At 37.0% G+C, this 20,302-nt stretch overlaps 1 protein-coding gene across 1 annotated transcript in view; it reads right to left on the reverse strand.

Annotated features, from left to right (window-relative positions):
• Positions 1-20,302, reverse strand: part of edrf1 (erythroid differentiation regulatory factor 1) — a 45,105-nt gene that overhangs the window by 21,929 nt on the left and 2,874 nt on the right. Inside the window, exons 2-10 of the mRNA XM_048609189.1 lie at positions 17,969-18,171; positions 16,247-16,313; positions 11,245-11,370; positions 7,589-7,713; positions 6,383-6,542; positions 5,075-5,176; positions 4,747-4,868; positions 3,615-3,726; positions 1,968-2,115 (exon numbers count right to left, since the gene is read on the reverse strand). Of these exons, the coding sequence (XP_048465146.1) occupies positions 1,968-2,115; positions 3,615-3,726; positions 4,747-4,868; positions 5,075-5,176; positions 6,383-6,542; positions 7,589-7,713; positions 11,245-11,370; positions 16,247-16,313; positions 17,969-18,171 (1,165 nt within the window). The remainder of the gene's footprint in view (positions 1-1,967; positions 2,116-3,614; positions 3,727-4,746; positions 4,869-5,074; positions 5,177-6,382; positions 6,543-7,588; positions 7,714-11,244; positions 11,371-16,246; positions 16,314-17,968; positions 18,172-20,302) is intronic.

The raw sequence follows: 20,302 nt of genomic DNA on the forward strand, positions 1-20,302 counted from the left end.
ATGCTGCTTGGCCTGCTGTGTTCATCCAGCCCTGCACCTTGTTGTCTGTAATGAATACTTTGTATCTGTTTTTACCAAACAGGCAGATGCTACCCAGTCCATGGTGAAAGAGGAAGAAATTCATTCATTAGAAAAGATGGGGCAGAAGAGTTGGATAGACTGACTGTACCTAAAGTTGACAAGTAACTGGGACCAGATGAGACGCATCCAAGGATTTATAAGAAAGTGATAGTGGAAATTGCAGGGACACTGGCCACCATCTTTCATACTTCTGTAGACTCAGAGGTAGTGCCAAGAAACTGGAAAATTGCAAACATTACAATTGTTCAAGACATGCTATAACAATAAGCCCAGCAATTACAGACAAACCAGTTTAAGTTAAGTTGTGGGGAAGTTTTGAAAAATAACTATTCTGGATAGAATTAATAACTTCATGGGAAAAGGTGGGTTGATTAGGAACAGTCAGCATAGATTTCTAAAGAGGAAATCACATTTAACTAACATGCAGGAGTTTTTTTGAAGAGGTAACAAAGGCTTGATGACGGTGATACTGTTGAGGTGGTGTACATGGATTTTCAGAAGGCATTTGATACAGTGCTGCTCAGACTTGAGGAAAAATAACAGTAATGGAATAAAAGGGTCAGTAGTAACATGGATACAAAATTGGTTGCATGATAGGAAGAGAATGGTCAATGGGTATTTTTCAGTCAGGAGGAAGGTTTGTAGCAGAGCTCCTCAGGGGTTAGGACTCTTGCTTTTCCTGATATATATTAATGATAGAATCTCCGAGTGAAGGGGGCAGTTTCAAAGTTTGCAGATGCACAAACATGGACAAATTGCCAAAAGAATAGTGCAGAACTCCAGAAGGATATAAAGAATTTGGCAGTGTGTGCAAATTAATTTTCAATGCAGAGAAGTGTGAGGTGATGCATTTTGGTAGGAAGAATATTGAAATTGAGATACAAATTAAATGGAGGGTACAATTCTAAGGAGGGTGCAGGAGCAGAGGGACCTGTATGTATATGTGCAGAATACATTGGAATTGGCAGTTCAGGTGGACAGAACACTAAGTCCAGCATAGTGTCCTCAGCTTTATTAATAAGTGCATAGAGTACAACAGCAAGGAGGTGATGTTAGACTTGTGTAAGACACTTGTTAGACTTCAGCTGGAGTACTGTATACATTTTTGGGCGTCACATTAAAGGCAAGATGTGAAAGCATTGAAGAGATGTAGAAACAGTTTTCAAGAATGGTTCTAGGGATGACAAACTTCAGCTATGTGGATAAATTGAAGAAGTTGGGACTACTATCCTTGGAGAGAAGGTGGATAAGTGGAGACCTGATACAGGTTTTCAAAATAACGCGTGGGCTGGTTTGAGTAAAATAGGCAGAAATTGTTGCTTCTCATCAGAATAAGATTTGAATGATCTGCAAAACAAGTAAGGGTGAAATAAGGAAAAATGTTTTTTTCCCCCAGTGAGTGAGTTAGGATACGGAATGCCTTGCCTGGAAATGTGGTGGAGGCACACTCAACTGAAATAATCAAGGTGGCATTGGATAAAAATATTGTGCAAGGGTATGGGAAAAGGAGGAAACTGGCACTTAAAAATAATGCTTGTTTGAAGAACTGGTGCAGGTACGATGGGCTGAATAACCTCTGTTTGCACCGTAAGATTTCTGTAATTCTACAAAATAGTATTCACAGTAGTTCATGCTGATTTAGGATCTTGTTTGTTCTCATGCTTAATGCAGATTAATACTCTGCAGGTGATCTCACCACCTGACTCTCTCTAACAGAGAAATATATTTTGCCCAAATGGGACTGCAGCTAATTACCAATTATATGTCAAAAAATAATTAACAGTGCAATAAAGGCAAATGTATACCTTGTGCAAAATAAATCAGCACTTGCCTTCAAATGAATCTACTGCTTTAAATCTGAATTTCAATTCAATATTTTTGCTCACCTTTAAAGAGCCAATACGTATGTCCTTCTTTAGTACAGTTTGCCTTTAGAAATGAAAGAATATTCTGAGCAATATCTTTTACCACTTTAGTGGAGAAACTGGAATTGTCTAAATTAGGGATATCTTCTGTCTTTATCATTTCATATCTCTGCAAAACATGCAAAAGTTACAACAAAATTACAAATTGGAAAAGAGAACTGAACATTTATTGATGAACAGAAAGTCATTTAAATTGACCACTGCCAAGTTTTATCCAAAGTTAAACAGGTATACATTCCAATCATTTGTGTTAGACACAGTTTCAGAGGCTTTGCTCCCATGTCTGAGTGAAAATCAACACAACAACACTCATTTTCAACCATCCAAATATTGCCCTTATTACATTTGTGTCCGTAAGTACTGCTTGGAGATTTGCATATTCAGTTGTTATTGTTATAAATTATTAGAAGGTGTTGCACATTGTGTGAAAGAACTCTCAGAAGAATAAGAATTCCAATTCTGTATGTGTCACTGAAAACAGCAGTTAGTAGAGATAAGTTCTGAACTATTTACTGTGAATAAAAGGAAAAATGCCCGAGTTAATGAAAAACAGTGAAGCGCAATGAGAATGAGATTGAGCACAATATAGAAACAAGATGTAGAGTAAAAAGTCACCTTCAGCTGTGATGGAGGAATGGAAAGTAGAGTGTGAATTCAAAGGGCGTAGGGACGAAAGTTAAATTTGGGAAAAGTGGAAGGGGTGGGGGGGGGCGCTGGTTCGGGCCAATTTTGAAAGTAAGATTTAAGTCCAGTGATTATTTTGTAAATGCATAAACTGCAGAAATGATTCATGTTGATGGAACATACATTTGGAATTGCTTCATTGTGTGTTGATTTTGCTTATTTTCAATAAATTAAAACACCCAGGCAATTTAACAGGAGGACAGAGTCCCTTTAAAACTGTTTGGATTGGACGCAGTTGTCACTCTGAACTGAGTTTTAAGAGGGTATGGTGTGTCTATGCACTGTGGCAAGAGAACGGAGTTGGAGGAGAAGATTAGCCATTATGGTAGCCTTTTTGGAAGGAGCGCAAACTATTTTATTGTAAACCCAAATATCTTCAGATCTTTTTGGTTACTGAACAGACTACGAACTGTTAAATTAAGGAAAAGTAGTTTTGAATTAATGACTGCATAATCTTTTGTACTATATTTCAGAATTTTCTAAAGGAGCATGTACCTGAACACCCCTAACACCTGGGAAAATACACCATTAAATCAGAAATGAGAGTGGAAATAATATTTCCAAGATGCACTTCAAATTCAAAACTTGCTAGTGATTCCTGACTGGAATGAGCCTGTGATCAAAAACCCTACAAACGAGGGTTCAAAATCCCTATTTGTTATTAAGCGATTATTTTAAACGACTTGACTACAGCTAGTAGTAGAAGCAAGTCTTGAAATACGGGTTGAACAAAAAATTATACCCAGATACTAAACCACTAGCACAAACAAAGGATATTGGAATTTTTTTGATCACCAAGTGCCCATGTGTATTAGGCAGAAAAATGCATTTCTGTCTTTCAAAGTTGAGCACATTAAATAAAAATGAAAATATCACAGTATTGAACTACTAAAAGTTTTTTTTTAAATCTAAAATTGTTTTTACCTGTACAATCCCATTAACGTGAAAGCACATGACAAGTTCTGGAACATTGCACATTAAATTGTCAAGCCAATAGTCAATCCCTGTCAGAATGTTAATTGGTTTGTTGCTATCCCTAAGAAAGAAACAAAATGTCTCAAATTAAAGCTTGCAAACTTAGGTTGATCAATTTTGCTAATACAAGTCAATGATAATTGATAAAACCAAGAAACATTTAAAAATAGAGGCATAAAATTCCTCAGATTGACAGTATTGCAAAAATTCTTGTATCGGATCATGGATAAACCAAAACATTTGCCGGTCTATATTTTTTTTCATTCACCTGTTAAAGGGTGTTACTACACATCTCTGGAGTAGATGTGACTTAAACCCAGGCCTACTGGTCCAGAAAGGAACACCGCCACTGCACAAGACGACCCATTGATATTTTCTGATCAACCTAATCAGAGATGTCATGGCACATCTCTGGTGGAGGTGGTGCTTGAAACTGGGTTTCCTGGCTCAGAGGTAGGGACACTACCACTACAGCACAAGAACCGTCCCACATTTTCCAGTTTGTACTATCCTACGTAATTCCTACCAGCTGCACCTTGGTTTCTGATTTCATCTCCTTCCTAGTTTTTAAACTTTGGCTAAACCCAAGGGAAGACAAGTCTGATGTTCTATTTAACTTTAAACTAAACTTTACTGACTAATTTGAGAACTATTATAACTCCTTAAAAACCTCTGAAAAGTTACTAGGCATTTGTAAATTGAATAACAGCCAATCATGCACACAAATGAACAAATTACAATTTATTCTTGCTTAAAAGTGACTCAAATCTTCTCACTCACCTCTAAAACAAATGGAGTATTGAACTGCACTTGGGACAAAACATTTTACCGTGATAGATTAGCTAGGTATTTGTTTAAATGACTTGCCAGGCATCAAAAAAGGAAGCAAGGAAGAAAACATCTGAAATTTTGCTAACAAGTCCAAAAATGTTCCAAGCCCAGATTTCGCTGTTTACAGTTATGATCCCATTTGAATTATTACTACTAGTCTCCGCTTCACTGGGGCAAAAAGAGGTACTTGAGTGAATAACATGCTGACAGTGGATAAACTAACACCTTCCATATTGCATAAAAAGCTTACCTGAGTCTTAAGCTTACAGCTGGATATTTTCCGCCACCAAAAATAGGCATATTTGAACCCACAAGCATATGAATATCTTCAAACGTCCAAAGAATATTCCTGACAAAATCATTTTTAAGCCCCTTTAGAAAGAGAGACAAGTTGTTAAAAGGATACTTATTTTTAAAATAGAAGAGTGAAGAAAGGACACTTGAACGTAATCAGATATCAAGGAAAGTGTAACAAACTTAACAATACCAATTTTATTTATTAAAAAGCCAATTGGGACCTATTATAAAAGCTCCCTTTTTTTAGGGAAATACTTGGAAATTGGTCATCTTCACCATACCTGACTGTTTTCCCCTTCATTCAAAAAAGTAGTCAGGTTTTGTTCTTTCGGGGTAGAGGCCACCTGCTCTAATACATATGTGGCTTCCAGAGGAACATTCCCCTGCAAAAGGTGCAAGCATGTATATTTTTACCCAATACACACACTATTTTAGCATTTGCAAAGAGTGTTAAAACATTAATACAGCAGAGCCTACTTAAGATCTGGTCCCATTGATTAACTTTCCTTCACTCCCTCTTTTACAAAATCATCTCAGATCAATGCAACGCAACTTAATTACAATATAATTTTGTGCTCACCAAGCCCGGTTTCAGATTAAAATTTAGACAGTAATTTCATTCTTGAATTTTTTTTTCTGCCTTCTAATTCAGCAATGGCCTGATAATACCATTATCTGATAGAGTTTAGCTTGAAAAATAAAATTAATCAAGCTCTAAGCAATGAATGTTTGACTGCCACTCAAACACAGTAATCTGCATTACAGAAGTTAAAAGCATCTACAAGCTAAAACAAAAGCATTTTACAGAAACAACAAAATTCCAGATAAAATCATTGAAACTGATCTTGAAGACTCCACTGTAATGGATTTACATAGACTTAACCCAGTGTAATGGTATTCTTTTCTCAGAAATATAATAGATACCAGAGTATTCAATTTTGCTTTTAAATCAAATTTCCACCTTTATTAGCATTCTATAGTGAGGAAAGTTCTTTTAATGGAATTAATTACTTTGAAGCCATTTAGAAACAAAAATTATCAAATTTAAATTCTTGAAGTAAGATTATGCAGTTTAACCCCAACAAATACACTAATTTCCCAAGATCGGGATGCTAAAAAATAACTAGATGGGTAATGAATGTTACAGTTTTCTTATTCTTTCAAGTGTACAACTCCATCTAAAGAAATATAGTTAATCTGTTCAAACATAATCATGCTAAAATGAGCTGGTTGTTTATAAAAATTGGCGGAGTTTATACACAAATGTACAAATTACAATGTAACAAAAGGACTACTGCGAACCAATTTATGTTTAATTCAATAATTCTGCATTGAAAACAGTGAGATGTCAGACATTAAGAGCTATTATCAAATATTTGCCTTGTGTTGACTATACTTCCAAACAAAATTTTATAGACTGTCACTAATAATTCTAAACTAGCAGAATAAGTAACCCTAACCAGATATTAAGCAGTTTTCAAAGGACATGAGAAAATAATCAAATGACATGAAAAATTCCTGGACTGTTTTAAAATTTAACTGAACCATAATGAGCTAGGAGTTACGTAAAATTCACAGTAACAACTTACCTGTTCCTGAGGATTTCCATCTTCAGGGACAGAAGCAGATGTTCTCAGGGGTGCAGGCCAGGAGGAATCCTCTACAGCTATTGGGTTTACCTGGGGCTGAGTGTCAGCAGGTTGTGCTATAGGAGTTGGAACTGGTTCTGCTCCACAATCTCCATTGACACTAAAAGCATTCAGAAGAAAATAATCAATGCAATGTTTACAACTAGAAAAAAAACTAATGGAAGTCAAAAGGAAACTGAAAAATAAATATTGTAATAAATGACCAAAAAATACATAGTTGTACGGCATGAAAAGCAATTTTTAGTGAAACATTACAATCTCTTCAAATTGGAACATTTTAATGTTTCTTTTTAATATATATTGTGTCAAATACAAAAAAATTCAAATTTGCTTTAAACTATAACATAAAATTTCCCTCCATATCTTAAGTATTATATGAAAAAAAAATTCCCAAATAATTTGCCATGGCTTGCTCATTAAACCACATTTACCTCATGTTATTTTGGATGCTGGAGCATAAATTTTAGGTAAACTGTAGATATTTAATTTCTCTAATTGTGTAAATTATACTTTGTATGATGAAAACTACAGAATATTGTCGTTTTATTCCAAGTTATGCATCTGGGATCACAAACTTTATGTACTTCAAACAAAAATAAATTAACAGGTTGCTAACCACGTCATAACATAATTTGGAATCAGAGATTAGAGAGTAGGGCAGGATTGGCTTGGCCTAAGTTATAGCCCGTAAGAAATAAGGGTAGATCACAATTCATAGCTCAGAGTTTTGTTAGCTGCTGTCAGAATCATCTATTTCATAATCCACTTCGACAAATCATCTGGAAGTCAAAATGTAGATTAATTAAAATCCTTTGCGCTTCTGAAACAGAATCCACAGAAGTGGTAGAAGTAAAACTGAGCTTGTTAAGTAACTATTCATTTGTCCTAAAAGGAGACTTCATAATCAACTTTTCTCCCAACATATCACGAGAAAGAAACCAAATTCCCAGATTAGATCACACAGTTTGAACACAACAGTTCTTAACCATTTTCAAGCCTAATTTCTGCATAATATTGAAAAAGATAGTTTGTGAAATTTCGTCAGTTAAACAGAAATACTAACTTATTTTGTGCCAATACAATCGGACTAGTAGTGTCCAAGTTGTCAACTTATTTACCGATTGATCATAAATTAAAATCACTCACCTATAGTATAGAAATTTGGAAAGAATTGCTTTCTGATAGAACTGCTCCCTGCTTTTCTTTTTTCTTTGCCATTTTGGATCCACAAGTCTTTGGTATAATTCTTTTAGCCAATTCCAGTCTCCTGTCTAAAACGAAACAAGTTCTCATTCATTCACATAACATTGCATTTAGAACAGTTAACTGTACAAATACAATTTGACCACGGTTTAGTTAAAGGATTAACAAAGATAAATATATACTTCAGGGTACTACCGTTCATTCTCACTATTAAGCATCAAAACATTATTTCGGAGAATAGATTGTGCCCTATAAACAGTTAATCGGCAAAATCACAAAACCTCAATGTTTGGATTTCATTCTAAACATAAGAACATAAAAACAGGAAGATGAGGACATAGAGTTTTTGAGCCTGCTCCGTCATTTAATAACTTTATAGCTGATCTGATTTACTTGATGGCACTTTCCTGTCAACACCCCATAACCTGTTACCCTATAGTTCAAGAAACTGTTTATCTCAGTAAATTCTTGGGAGATGTGAATCACTTTGGATCGATTCAAAGACATTCAAGATCTGCTTAAGAGGCTGAGCAAAATTGGGGTTTACAGATGTCAGTATAAGTAGAAAAAGGAAAACTCTATTTAAAGTTTAAAGTATAAGTTACCCACGGGGTAAAAAGTGTTTACTTAGCATTCTGTCCTTCAATCCGTTTCAATTCTTTTATAGAACCTGAAATCTTGAGATGTTATACTTTCAGCTATTAACAAGAAGTCTGAATTACCCTTTAAATCATCAGTCTCTAAAGCTATCAAAACAAAGCTCTAACAATCTTTTGATAAGAAATTCTCCCACACCTCGGGTCTTAAAGGGGCGACCCAGTTTTTGGAAGATATTCCCCTAGTTCTACATTTCCTCAATTCCCTCAACACTAACTCCATCAGGCTCCTTTTCATAACAGTCTCTCATTCGCCGAAACTCCAATGAACATAGGCCTAACCTGCTCAATGTTTCCTTATAAAACAAACAAATAAACTCTTCATTCCAGGAATCAACTTCATGAACCTTCTTGAACTGCTACCAAAGCAAATATATCCTTCCTCAAACAAGGAGATCAAAACTTTATTCTGTGCCTTGCAGTCCCTAATCCCATTAACACAGTTTCATGTACATAGTTACTGGTTGTTACCATGGTAGTGTTGGAAGGTGCTGACCTGAATTATACCAATCTTCAACTGGATGAAAAGTTGCTATATATCCAGCATATATGTAAATGAAAGGACATTGCTACCTCCTATCAACAATTAAAGTTGCTAAAATTTCGTTTTCTCACATTGTATGATTTTCCTGTTATTAGGCCTGTGCCAATTATGTATCCAGTTAAATGGAGATGGTGCTTGGCTTGGAAAGACCACTGATTAAGAGAAAAACGCTACCAACATTTGGTTCCCAAAGAAGTTCAGGGATAGTGGAATTCTTACACTTATTTTAATAACGCGTTGGTACTTCAGCTATCAGAATTATTACAATTTGTAAAGAGACAAACAACTTTTTAAAGAGAAATTCTAATTTTTAGCTGTCAGCTGAAAGAATAACATATCAAGATTACGTTTGAGCAATTTTACTGTCACAAATGACTATATTTAAAGAAGACAACTGAATGAACATTATTTTCTTTTCGTGGACAATTTGTACTTTAAGCAAATGAAGGGATATTGGTTCCCCATTTAACTTGAAGAACCAAAAATCTTCCATTTTTGTTATTATGTTACACGGTTCTTCTCCAGCCAGGAACCAGGAAAAATTAATCTCTGCTGCCCAGGGCTTGCTTTCTTTTTATATCCCAGAACTTTCACTGAGAGGATTACAATGTACACACTCAGCTTTGGCCTAAGATAAGTGAATCTTCCAACCTCTTAAAACCTCACAAACTGAGTCATAAACATGAGTGCACATTCCCAACTTCAGTCTGCGTGGTCAACAATAGTCAGCATTTTCTCTGCTTTAGCATAATTATTTACAACCTGATATCTATAAGACTTAAGATTTTCCTGAGACTTTGAGAAACTCCAGGTCTATTCATGGCACAGTCAGACAGTTGCCATTGTCTCTCCAAGTGTAAATAAGTTCCAAATGAAAGCAAAGTACTGCAGATACTGGAGATCTGAAATAAAAGCAAAATGCTGGAGAAACTCAGCAGGTCCAATAGCATCCATTGACAGAGAAATACAGCTAATGTTTCAAGTTCAATGTGACTCTTCTTCAGAACTGAAGAGTGAAAAGTGATAGTCTCTATGCAGTTGAAGAGCATGGGGTGAGGAAGAGGAGGAGCAAATAGAAAACTGCAAGGGTGTCCAGAGCAAAAGGCAAAGCGAGTGCTAATATGAGCAGCATTCCCTTCAATTTTCTTTCCAGCTGCATGGGCCTTTGAGGTCCATGCATGATTTTTTTTTTTTGTTATGCATTCACAGGGTGAGGGCATCACTGGCCAGGCAGCATTTATTGCCCATCCCTATTTGCCCAGAAGGCAGTTAAGAGTCAACCACATTGCTGGAGTCACATGTAGACCAGACTGGTAAGGACTGCAGATTTCCTTCCTTAAAAGGGCATTAGCTAACCAGATGGGTTTTTCCAATAATCGACAAAGGTTTCATGGTCATCATTAGACTCTTAGGTCCAGATTTTTATTGAATTCAAATTCCACCGTCTGCAATGGCGGGATTCGACCCTGGGTCCCCAGAATATTACCTAGGTCTCTGAGTTAAAAGTCCAGCGATTATGCCACCAGGCCATCACTTTCCCTTGTGGAACTGAAAATCAATGCTGCAATTGACATGCAGACACCATCATTGTGCGTGGAACCTTGGAACTCAGAAGCAATGGTGGTGATGAATAGGCATTTGTAGCAGAAAAATAGGTAAACTCTGCTGACAGCAAGCCTGTGGAAACAATGGTGAGTGGTGTTTTTGGTGGGTGGGTGGGGTGGGGGAGAGGGGCATCAAACGAGAACTGAGTTTATGGTCTGAAATTGTTGAACTCAGTGTTAAGCTCAGAAGTCCATATAGTCCACAAGTAGAAAAGGAAGTGCTGTTCTTCCAGTTTGTATTGGTCATCACAGAACTCTGCAGCAAGCACAGAGCAGAACTTTTTACGAGGGACAAAATGGAAGAGTTCCGCAAGACAAACTTTCCAGGCAAAGCACCAATTTACTTGCATTTCTTACAAACTAATTTGCTGCATTCACTTAATATGATCTGCTGTACATTGGCAATACAAATGCATACTGGGTAACTGCTTTGCGGAACAAGTTAGGCATGAAGACGTTCCACAAGTAATTCACTCTGCATGAGAGAGTTTGAGCATTCAAGCATAAAGAAAGAATCATGTAGAATTACTTCACTGCAATTTTGTATAAAAATGCTCTTTGGAATGTATAGACCAAACTAGCATCAATGTCATAATATTACGTTAAGAATTAATCAATACTTTAAAAAAAACAAATCAATGTGTCCAATTAAGTGCAAATGACACAGATAAGGGATAGTACCCAATTGGACCCTCTCGCCTTTGCTCATCCATTAAGGACTTTGCAGAATGGTACCAATAGATGGCTTTATATAAAAGCTATTTCATGGTTAGAACAACAGGAGCTTATAATTACCTGGGATGAGGTCATAAACAATTCCTGAATATCTAATTCATCAAGCAGGAGGGTCCTTCCAACGCGATGAACACCCATGCTGACATGTGATTTGCTGTATGGTATCTTCAGTAACTTTTTTATGTTCTAATTTTAACAAAATGCATGACATTACACTTCATTATCATCATAAAATGAAATTAGCACTCACTTAGCAATGGTAGATACATTTAATTAATCCATTGCAGGGAATATAGCTGTTCATTGATTTACTTTATGGACTAACTTGCCAACTTTACAGATCATGCAAAATAAATTGAATGTACAGAGGTTTAAGCAATATTTTATGTCTCAATATCCAAAAAACATAGTTCTTCCACAATTAATTTTAAAAGTGTATTTTGTACAACGTGAAATAAATCTGATGTAAATATAACCAAAATTAAGAATTTCACATTGTCAATGTGTATTTTTTCTGCGAAACATGTGAATGCATTTCACATCAGGACAGTTTATTTTAGGTGCCAGATAGCTTTCTGGTGCTGGCAGTTCATTTGTACCATATTTTCACATTGACAAAATCACATCAAACTGCAACTAATCTCAAGCCAAGTGTTTTGCGAATTTTAGAGTGGCTCATGAGTTTTTAACCTCATAGATAAAACAGGAATCACTAGAAGTTGAGTAATTGCTAAGTGGATATCTTCAGTTTAGATACACAACCAATTAGCAAAATAAAATCTTTCAGTAAACACACCAAAACAGAGAAGTCCTTCTGCAAGCAAGAAGTGGCTTCTGGACCTGTGTATCACAATGATTTGTCACAAATATTCCATTCATGTTGGAAGACTGGTATTAAAGTGGTATTACATCTCATCTGACTGAAATTGGAATTTTAAATGTTTTATAGTGACTAAATTAAATTATACCTTATTCCTAGGTGAGGTCCCTCAAAAATATAGTCCCCCTATAGTGCAAATTTCAACAGCAAAAATTATAAAGATTAATATTTTAGTGAAGATCTCCAGCCTAGGCTGTGGCTGGAGTTGTTGGTTGGTTTGCCGAGCTGACTGGTTCTTCTTCAAGGTGACATCTTCAATGCTGTTTAGCCTCTGCTGAAGCACTGTCGTTCTGTTCCATTCTGAATTTACGCGCTCCAGTCTGTCATGGTGGGCAGTCCTGTTTCTGGTTTTGCTTCGTAGTGGTACGTAGATGGCATCTATTTCAATATTTGTTTATGGCACCAGTGGTTGAAAACCAGGCTTCCGGGAATTCTTGTGCTTGTCTTTGTTTTGTTAGTCCTAGTACTGTTATGTTGTCCCATCATCCCAACTGATGTCCTTCTTTGTCGGAGAGAATATAAACAAGGGAGAAATGGTTGTGCCATTTTGTTGCAAGTTAGTGTTCACATATCCTGGTGGCGAGTTTCCTGCGCGTCTGTCCTGTGTATTGCTTCTTACAGTTGCTGCATGGAATTTTGTACATCACATTTGTCCTGCTCATTGTGGTTTCTAATGAAGGGTAGGGTGGCCAGAGTGTTGCGGTATACAGTGTCTTCTTGGGTGTTGTTTATTTGCCAGGCATCGGCAGATGTAGCTATTAGGATATCTGCTGTTTTCAAAGACTTTGTATAGGTGTTCCTCTTCGTTTTTGCGTACCACCGGATGTTGTAGTGTGTTATTGCTCGTATAAACAGAGTCTTGACACAACTCTGTTTGTGGACGCTGGGATGGTTACTGTTGTAATTCAGGATTTGGTCTGTGTGTGTAGTCTTTCTGTATACACTGGTAAGGAATTCACTGTTGTTCATTTGTTTGTTCCACCATTACGTCTAGAAATGGGAGCTGATCGAAGTTGTTCTCTTCCCTGGTGAACTTGATCCCAGTGAATATGTTGTTAACAAGGTGGTGTGCTTCTTCTGTTTTTACGTCTGTCCTAATTTTTTCACGTTTTCTCTTTCTATTTCTCGGATGCCCATATTTTTGACGTATGCTTCTTTTTATAGCCCTCAACTATTCCCACGTCTCTATTCATCCCTGGATTGCCACAACAGCTTAGTCTCGCCCCTCATTTTAGCAAAATGCAGTTTTCCTTCACTATTAATCAGATGATCCAAAGTTAACTAGGATGCAGAACATGGCAGAAGAGCCCATTGCTCTTGAAAAGCTTAATTATTGCGAGGCAATATTGGTAAATATGAAAGCAGTTCCTCTTATTAAGGTCCAATGGAAAAATGAAATGCAAGGGAAGAAAAGACCCTTTTGTTTGATAAGCATATTGGCCCAGAAATTCTGGTCAGGATTGAAATCATAGTTTTTTTAGTTGAAAACTTCATGCTTACCTTTTGATTAGTTCAGTGCTGAGATTCCTGGACTATCATGAAACCGCAGAAACCTATTCAGGAATGCTCAGCCATCAAGAGGAGAGGATTGATATGTAAACCACACAGCTTTTGCAGCGGTAAAAACACCATATTCTGAAGTTTAAATGCCCAGCAGCATGGCCAACAACTCTGAAAGCTACTGTAAAAGGGTAGAGATAGGGTAGGAGATGGATGAATGGGGGTGCCAGGCAGGTGAAGGTACCAGATGGGACGGTACCAGTTTGTAGGTGGGCAGAGCAGGGCAGGTGGGCAAGCATGGTAGAAATATTACAATGCAAATACACGAAGCTACTGGTAAAACTTGGCTTGCATAGCCACAGTAATCACCAGTTATCAGCAGTGAGCCAAAAAGAGAGTCACTATTCTTGATTCACAATCTTTCTGGAAGATGATATCCATTGGTAATCTAAGCAAAGCAACAGTGTCAGAAAACCCACATAGCTTTGATACATTTTTGCTTACAATTAGCACTGTAGAAATGGGGATATGGAATTTGCTAAAAATTCCCACACTAATTATTATCCACTGATCGTTACTGCAAAGTGTGCATGTGAAAACAAATAAATAATCAGACAAGGCTCAGAGGAAAGATAGCCAAAAAGCTCCCTAGTATTCATTGTCAGAGCTCACAGTTGGAAAAGCCACTGGAACAAGACACCAAGGGCACTGTAATATCCCATTAATTGTAAGCGAGTGCAAATAATGCTATTTTATGAGAAAAGAAATTTGGGGAATAATGTTACATTTATTAAGATATGGGAATAAAGGCAATCCCCGGATTGCAAATAGACTAAACTATTTGTAAGTACAGGAAATGTTCATATGTTGAATCTTGAAAATTATACCCCTGTACTGGATTGTGTTCATAAGTACAAGCATTCATAAAATTGGACATTACTACATCAGGGACCCCCCTGTAAAATTTTGATGAAATCCACTTCTTATATTCATTTGTACTTATAAGTCAGCAATCTTTAAAAAACATAACATTGAGGGAACTTGTGATCCAATATTAGTTATATTTGATTTTGTCCCATAATAAGGGAAGGTTTTGTTTGGAGGTTTTCAATTGGTCACCTAGATCAATTCAGGAGTTAAAGTTAGTAAGCTAAGGACAGAATTAAAAGCAAAGGAATAAGTTCAATGCAGGAAAAGTGCTGCTGCTGAGAAAGTGGAACTGTACAGTCTGGCCTCAGCAAGAAGTCTTAGGAGCTCTTTGATAAGACTGTTCAGTCGGAGCTCCAGGAGGTATGGAAAATTAATAGGTGTTGGGGTCAGGGCTCAGGAAAGATCCGGGAGCTACGAGGGCTCAGAAAGGCTGCAAGCCATTAGAGGTTCAGTGAAACAGAGTGGGGTGAAGGCGGCCCACAAGCAGATGTTACCAGGTGAAGCTGAGAAGCTTTAGAGCTCGGAGAAACCCAGGGATGAGTACCAGTTTGATGAAGCTATATGTTTGAGGAGGAGCTGGAATTGTGCCTTTGTTTGGACGCTAGATTACACTTGCAGGGATCCAAGAAAGTAATATTTCAGCAAAGGAAAGCAAACTAACAAGACATGAGCAGTCGTTAAGGCTGTCCACAATGAACCAATGCTTGAAGGATTTCTAAAGCTAGGTCTACATAAATGAAGAACTGGAATCGCTTGTAAGATTTTCACGAGATTTGATGACTACCTAATGTCTTTGTTCACAATCGACATGGGATCTCTCTAAACCATGTCTGTTTCTTTGATGTGTTCCTCTGGGGTAGTCAGTTTGTCTTGATATCCATATTTACAACAGGTTAAATCTGGATGGAAGAATACAACTCATACAAAACAGATTGCATTGATATTCTAACGTATATTTAAAATACATTTTTGTCTGTCAAAACTATGACTATTGTCAGTACAACTATAAAATAAGGTTGCCATAGTCCCAGAGACCACAAGACCACGCTCTCATTACAGGGGAGATGACTGGTGGAGGATTACCACACCTCAGGTAAGGGGTGAGGGTGAGAAGGTGGGACCTTCACGGTAACTTTAGAATGCTCTTACACCTGGATTCACAAACGTTAATTTACAAAGTTACTGGTCCCTAGCAAATTCATAACAGTTTTGTGATTTGGTCTGAGATCATAAAAATCTAAATAGCAAGCTTACTTGAAACTTCTATGATGGACATTAGTGTGGTACGATCCCAGACCATAATAATTCTAAATTTATAGAATGCCTATCAAGTGTTAAGACAGTCTCATTGTGGTAATAAGATTCAAGCTGAATTAAACCAGAAAGTTGGTCTTAGTGCAAAATACAACATTTGCAATGTCACAATTATGACTGCAATGCACACCTAAACGAACAGTATAATGGAACAAAATAATCTGTTAAAAAAAAAATCAAATAAAAATGCTTTAGCAATTACTTGATTTATGATAGACCCCTTCAAATACATAGCGCAGCTACTCCTTTCTGACAGTGACAAAGAGATAATCAGCTTTTGTTGATATCAATTAAATTAGAAGAGTTTAATATAGTTGCACTTGAAGACAAGGAGGAATTCTTAACTTTTGGAAAACTTTCAAAATTGATATACTAGCTAGACAACCTGTGGCTTTACTTAAAGAACTAGTTAAATGCATATCAGTCAGAATACAGTACCTCAGAATCAGAAACAACATCAACATCATTCCCAATGCAGTCAATGAAGTCGTATGCCATTCCAAAGCTTAAAGAAAAATAAATTAAGTTTAATCTTCTTCATAAAATTACAATTAAAAAATCTTCAAAGTGTATATCAAATAGAAATTATTCTGATGAAATGCTGTACATTAACTTCCACTTTTCTTTTATTAGGATTTGCCTTCCCAGCATTTTGTTAGCATGAACTACTTCAAGAGGCAATTTTTACATTTGATTAGCACTAGTGATACAAATAATATTTTAAACAGCCTTGTTTGTAGCAACTTGAACTCAACAAATGGTTCAATAAGTTACCTCAAAAGGAGCGTGTTGTTTGTGCAAAGAAGGGGACACCTTACAGTCTAGTACACTACCAATAGCTGAACAAACTTAGCTGATGACGGGGAACTCGAAGTACACATTTGGAGAATGTTGACTAAAGAAATACCCTATTCATTCCTAAGTAATTACATTATTTATTATTAGTAACAACTCCAAATGGCATACCAAGGCATTTTGTTAAAAAATAAATCCAACTTAACTGCTCCCTTAAATTAGGTGGAGTGAAATAGGTGAACCATGATTTCCCCTAACTGACACTGCTTCCCCTAACAATCCTAGTCTTGATAAACCAGGGTACACGGTCATCGGAAAGTAATTGGGCTCAGCTATGAATGATGGTTGACAATGACTGCATTGATCATCACAATCAGAACATAACATTGTAGCAGAAAGTTGAAGGATGTAATGCAGGAACAATGTAATTTCAAAACAATATTAACATTTTTTTTTCCATGTCTTGACTCTCAAACTGAATCTATCACCAAACTACATTAGCTCACTAAGAAATGCCTTGATTTGAAAATTCTCATGTTGATTTACAATATCTCCATCATCTTGTCTCTTTCCATTTCTGCCATTTCCTCCAGCCCAACCTTTATGTGCACTTCTCAAATTCCAACCTCTTGAGCATCCTAGATTAGTCACTTCTCCATCAGTGGCCATACCTTTTTGCCACTTCACCCAACTTGACTCCTTGAAAACACTTAAACCCAATCCCTTTGACTAAGGTTTTAGATATCTGACCTAATAGCATCTAATGTGACTGTCATGTTTTGTCTTGTAATGTTCCTGCAAAGCCTTTGCAACATTGCACTGTACACGTACAGACAGTCCTTGGTCGGGAACCGATTCTGTTCCTGAGTCCGTTTGCAAGTTGATTTGTACACAAGTCAGAACACAATGCACGACAATATAAAACAGTCGGGCATAAGCACAGGAAATGTTTGTATATTAAATTACATCCTTGTACGGGATTGCATTTTTAAGTATTCACAATTGTAAGTCAGACTTCATAAATCAGAGACCTCTGTATAGGTTTTTGTCGTTACATACAGAGATTACCAAATGACTTGTTACACATAATTCAAACCTATTTTGAAATCATTTTGCTCTGAAATATGAGTAACCCAAAAACATTGTTTGAGCACCATGATTGTCATGTAATAAAATTTTATCACTGACAGAATTCTATGTCCTTTTTGTCAAAATTAAGCCCATCAGGAAACTGGCAATGCAATAGCCTTAGTAGACACAAAAAGAATAAACATAAAGAAAATGCATTCATATAGCAATAGGAAACTCTAATTAAACATGGGTAAATGTACAGTTCTGAACAATTATAATTCTAAAATAAATCACCTGGAAAATGGCTTGCTCTTTTTGCTTGTTCCAAGAGAAGTTGCATCCATTTGTCCAAGCTGGCTAATCCCACGCAGCCAATTTGCAGGAGGCAATTTAAGGTCCGTTTTCTCTTGAAGTCGTGCATACGCTGCAGGAGGTGGCGCAGCAGAGTATTTCACCACTGCTGTACTTTTCACCTCATTACCTCCAAGAACATTTTCCTATATCAAAATGAAAGCATTTAATCAATGCGGTACAAAACAGCTGATAGGTAGCTTTGTTACAGTTATTGAAGCAACACCAGGAAAAAATACTTTAACTAATCGTTTGTTTCAGTGCTATAGTTAGCTCCTATGTTTCCTTGCATAACAGTAATCATAGTTCAAGGTAATTTTTTAGTAGTGAAGTACTTTGATGCATCTTGAGATCATGAAAGGTATTATATAAATCAAAGTACTTTCTCTTGTGTCTTCATGAAAAAACGTGATCTGAATATTTCAATGTTATACAATGGTTAAGTTAAAAATATTAGAAACAAAAATAGAAATTGTTGGAAAATCTCAGCAGGTCTAGCAGCATCTGAGAAAGCAGAGTTAACATTTCCGGTCAAGTGACCCTTCCAGAAAGACAGTTGTAGTTGTAGTTGTAGTTGTTCTAGGTCAATCAACCCATCCTCAGAACATTCTTGCAGGAGTTCCTTTGAGTTGTGTCCTATACATATGCATCTTCGTACTACCATTGCCATCAAGCCAGAGATTCAATTCTGAATAAATGAGGACAGCAGGATTTAATTCCCAGAGCAACACAGGTATAGATAAAAATGAAGTGCAAAGCTAGCGATGCTACAACAGAGGACAACATGCAGCATTTCAGCCAGTAGAGTGGATAATCCATTCTAGCTTCTGCCTGAAGTGCCAAGCATCACAGGTGCCAGTCTTCAACTAATTTGATTCATTCCACAGGGTATCAAGAAACTGGTGAAAGTATGGGAAAGCAAATGCAATGGGCTTGACAAATCCCATCTGTAATCGTGAAGAGTTGTACTCCAAGCCAATTATTCCAGTAGAGCTACATTAAATTTTAGCCAATGGTTTGGGAAAATCTTCAAGGTACACCCTGTTTGCAAACACCCAAACAAATCCAATTCAGTCAATTACTGCCATACTAGTCTATTCTCTTTATCAGCAAGCAATAAAAGACATCTTCAACTGTGTTAAGTTATAGTGCATTGTCTACAGCAAAAACTGGTTGTTGGATGTTTGGGATCGGTTAGCAATCAGCTTCTGATCTTATTACACCCCAGTTCAAAAATGGGCAAATGGGGTGAATTCATGATAGGTTAGAGTGACTGTTTTCATCAAGGTAGTATTTGACTAAGTATAGCACTGTGGCAAAGCTAAAGTCAATGGAAATTGGTTGTGGTGATGATGGCCTAGTGGCATCATCGCTGGATTGTTAATCCAGAGACCTAGGTAATGTTCTGAGGACCTGGGTTCGAATCCTGCCATGGCAGATGGTGGAATTTGAGTTCAATAAAATTCTGGAAATAAGTGTCCAACGATAACCCATGAAATCAGTGACGATTATCAGGAAAAACCCATCTACTTCACTAATGTTCCTTAAGGAAGGAAACTACCATCCTTTCCTGGTCAGGCCTATATGTGTCTGCAGAGCCAGAGCAATGTTGTTAACTCGTAACTGCCCTCTGGGCAATTAGGGATGGGCAACAAATGCTGGCACAGCCAGCAAGGACCTTGTCTTATGAATGAATTTTTTAAAAATTGGGTGGGGGTGTTATTGTCCAACGCTCGGAAACATAACTGCAGAAAGAAAGGTGGTTGTAGCTGTTCAAGGGCAATCAACTCATCCTCAGAACACTGCTGCAGGAGTTCATTCTTTCCTGTTTGGAGTTGATAAGACTTGAACCTGGACTGTCCAGCCCAGAGCACCACTGAGGCATGAGAGCCTCCCCCACCTCTTATAAAATGTCGGCAGTTGGAATGTTCACTGACAATTGTGTACTGAATGTTCCAACCACAACTCAAAACTGAAGCAGTCCACATCCATAGGTAGCAAGGCCTGAGTAATATTTTGACTTAGGCTAAATGGAAATTAATATTTATAACAACACAAAATCCAAGCAATTGCAAGTCTGAGGAAAAAATACCTAGCATTCTCCTCTTAACATTCAAAAGCATTTCGAACATCGAGTCACCCAACTGCCATCAACATCCTGTACGCATTACTATTGTCCAAAAACTTAACTGAACCAGACACAGCAAAACCAGTGCTACAAAAGCAGATGCAAATTAAGAATTATCTGGCAGGTAATTTAACATTTTACTTCCCAGT

The sequence above is a fragment of the Rhincodon typus genome, chromosome 20 (genome assembly GCF_021869965.1).
Source record: "Rhincodon typus isolate 14 chromosome 20, sRhiTyp1.1, whole genome shotgun sequence".
Taxonomy (NCBI): Eukaryota; Metazoa; Chordata; class Chondrichthyes; order Orectolobiformes; family Rhincodontidae; genus Rhincodon; species Rhincodon typus.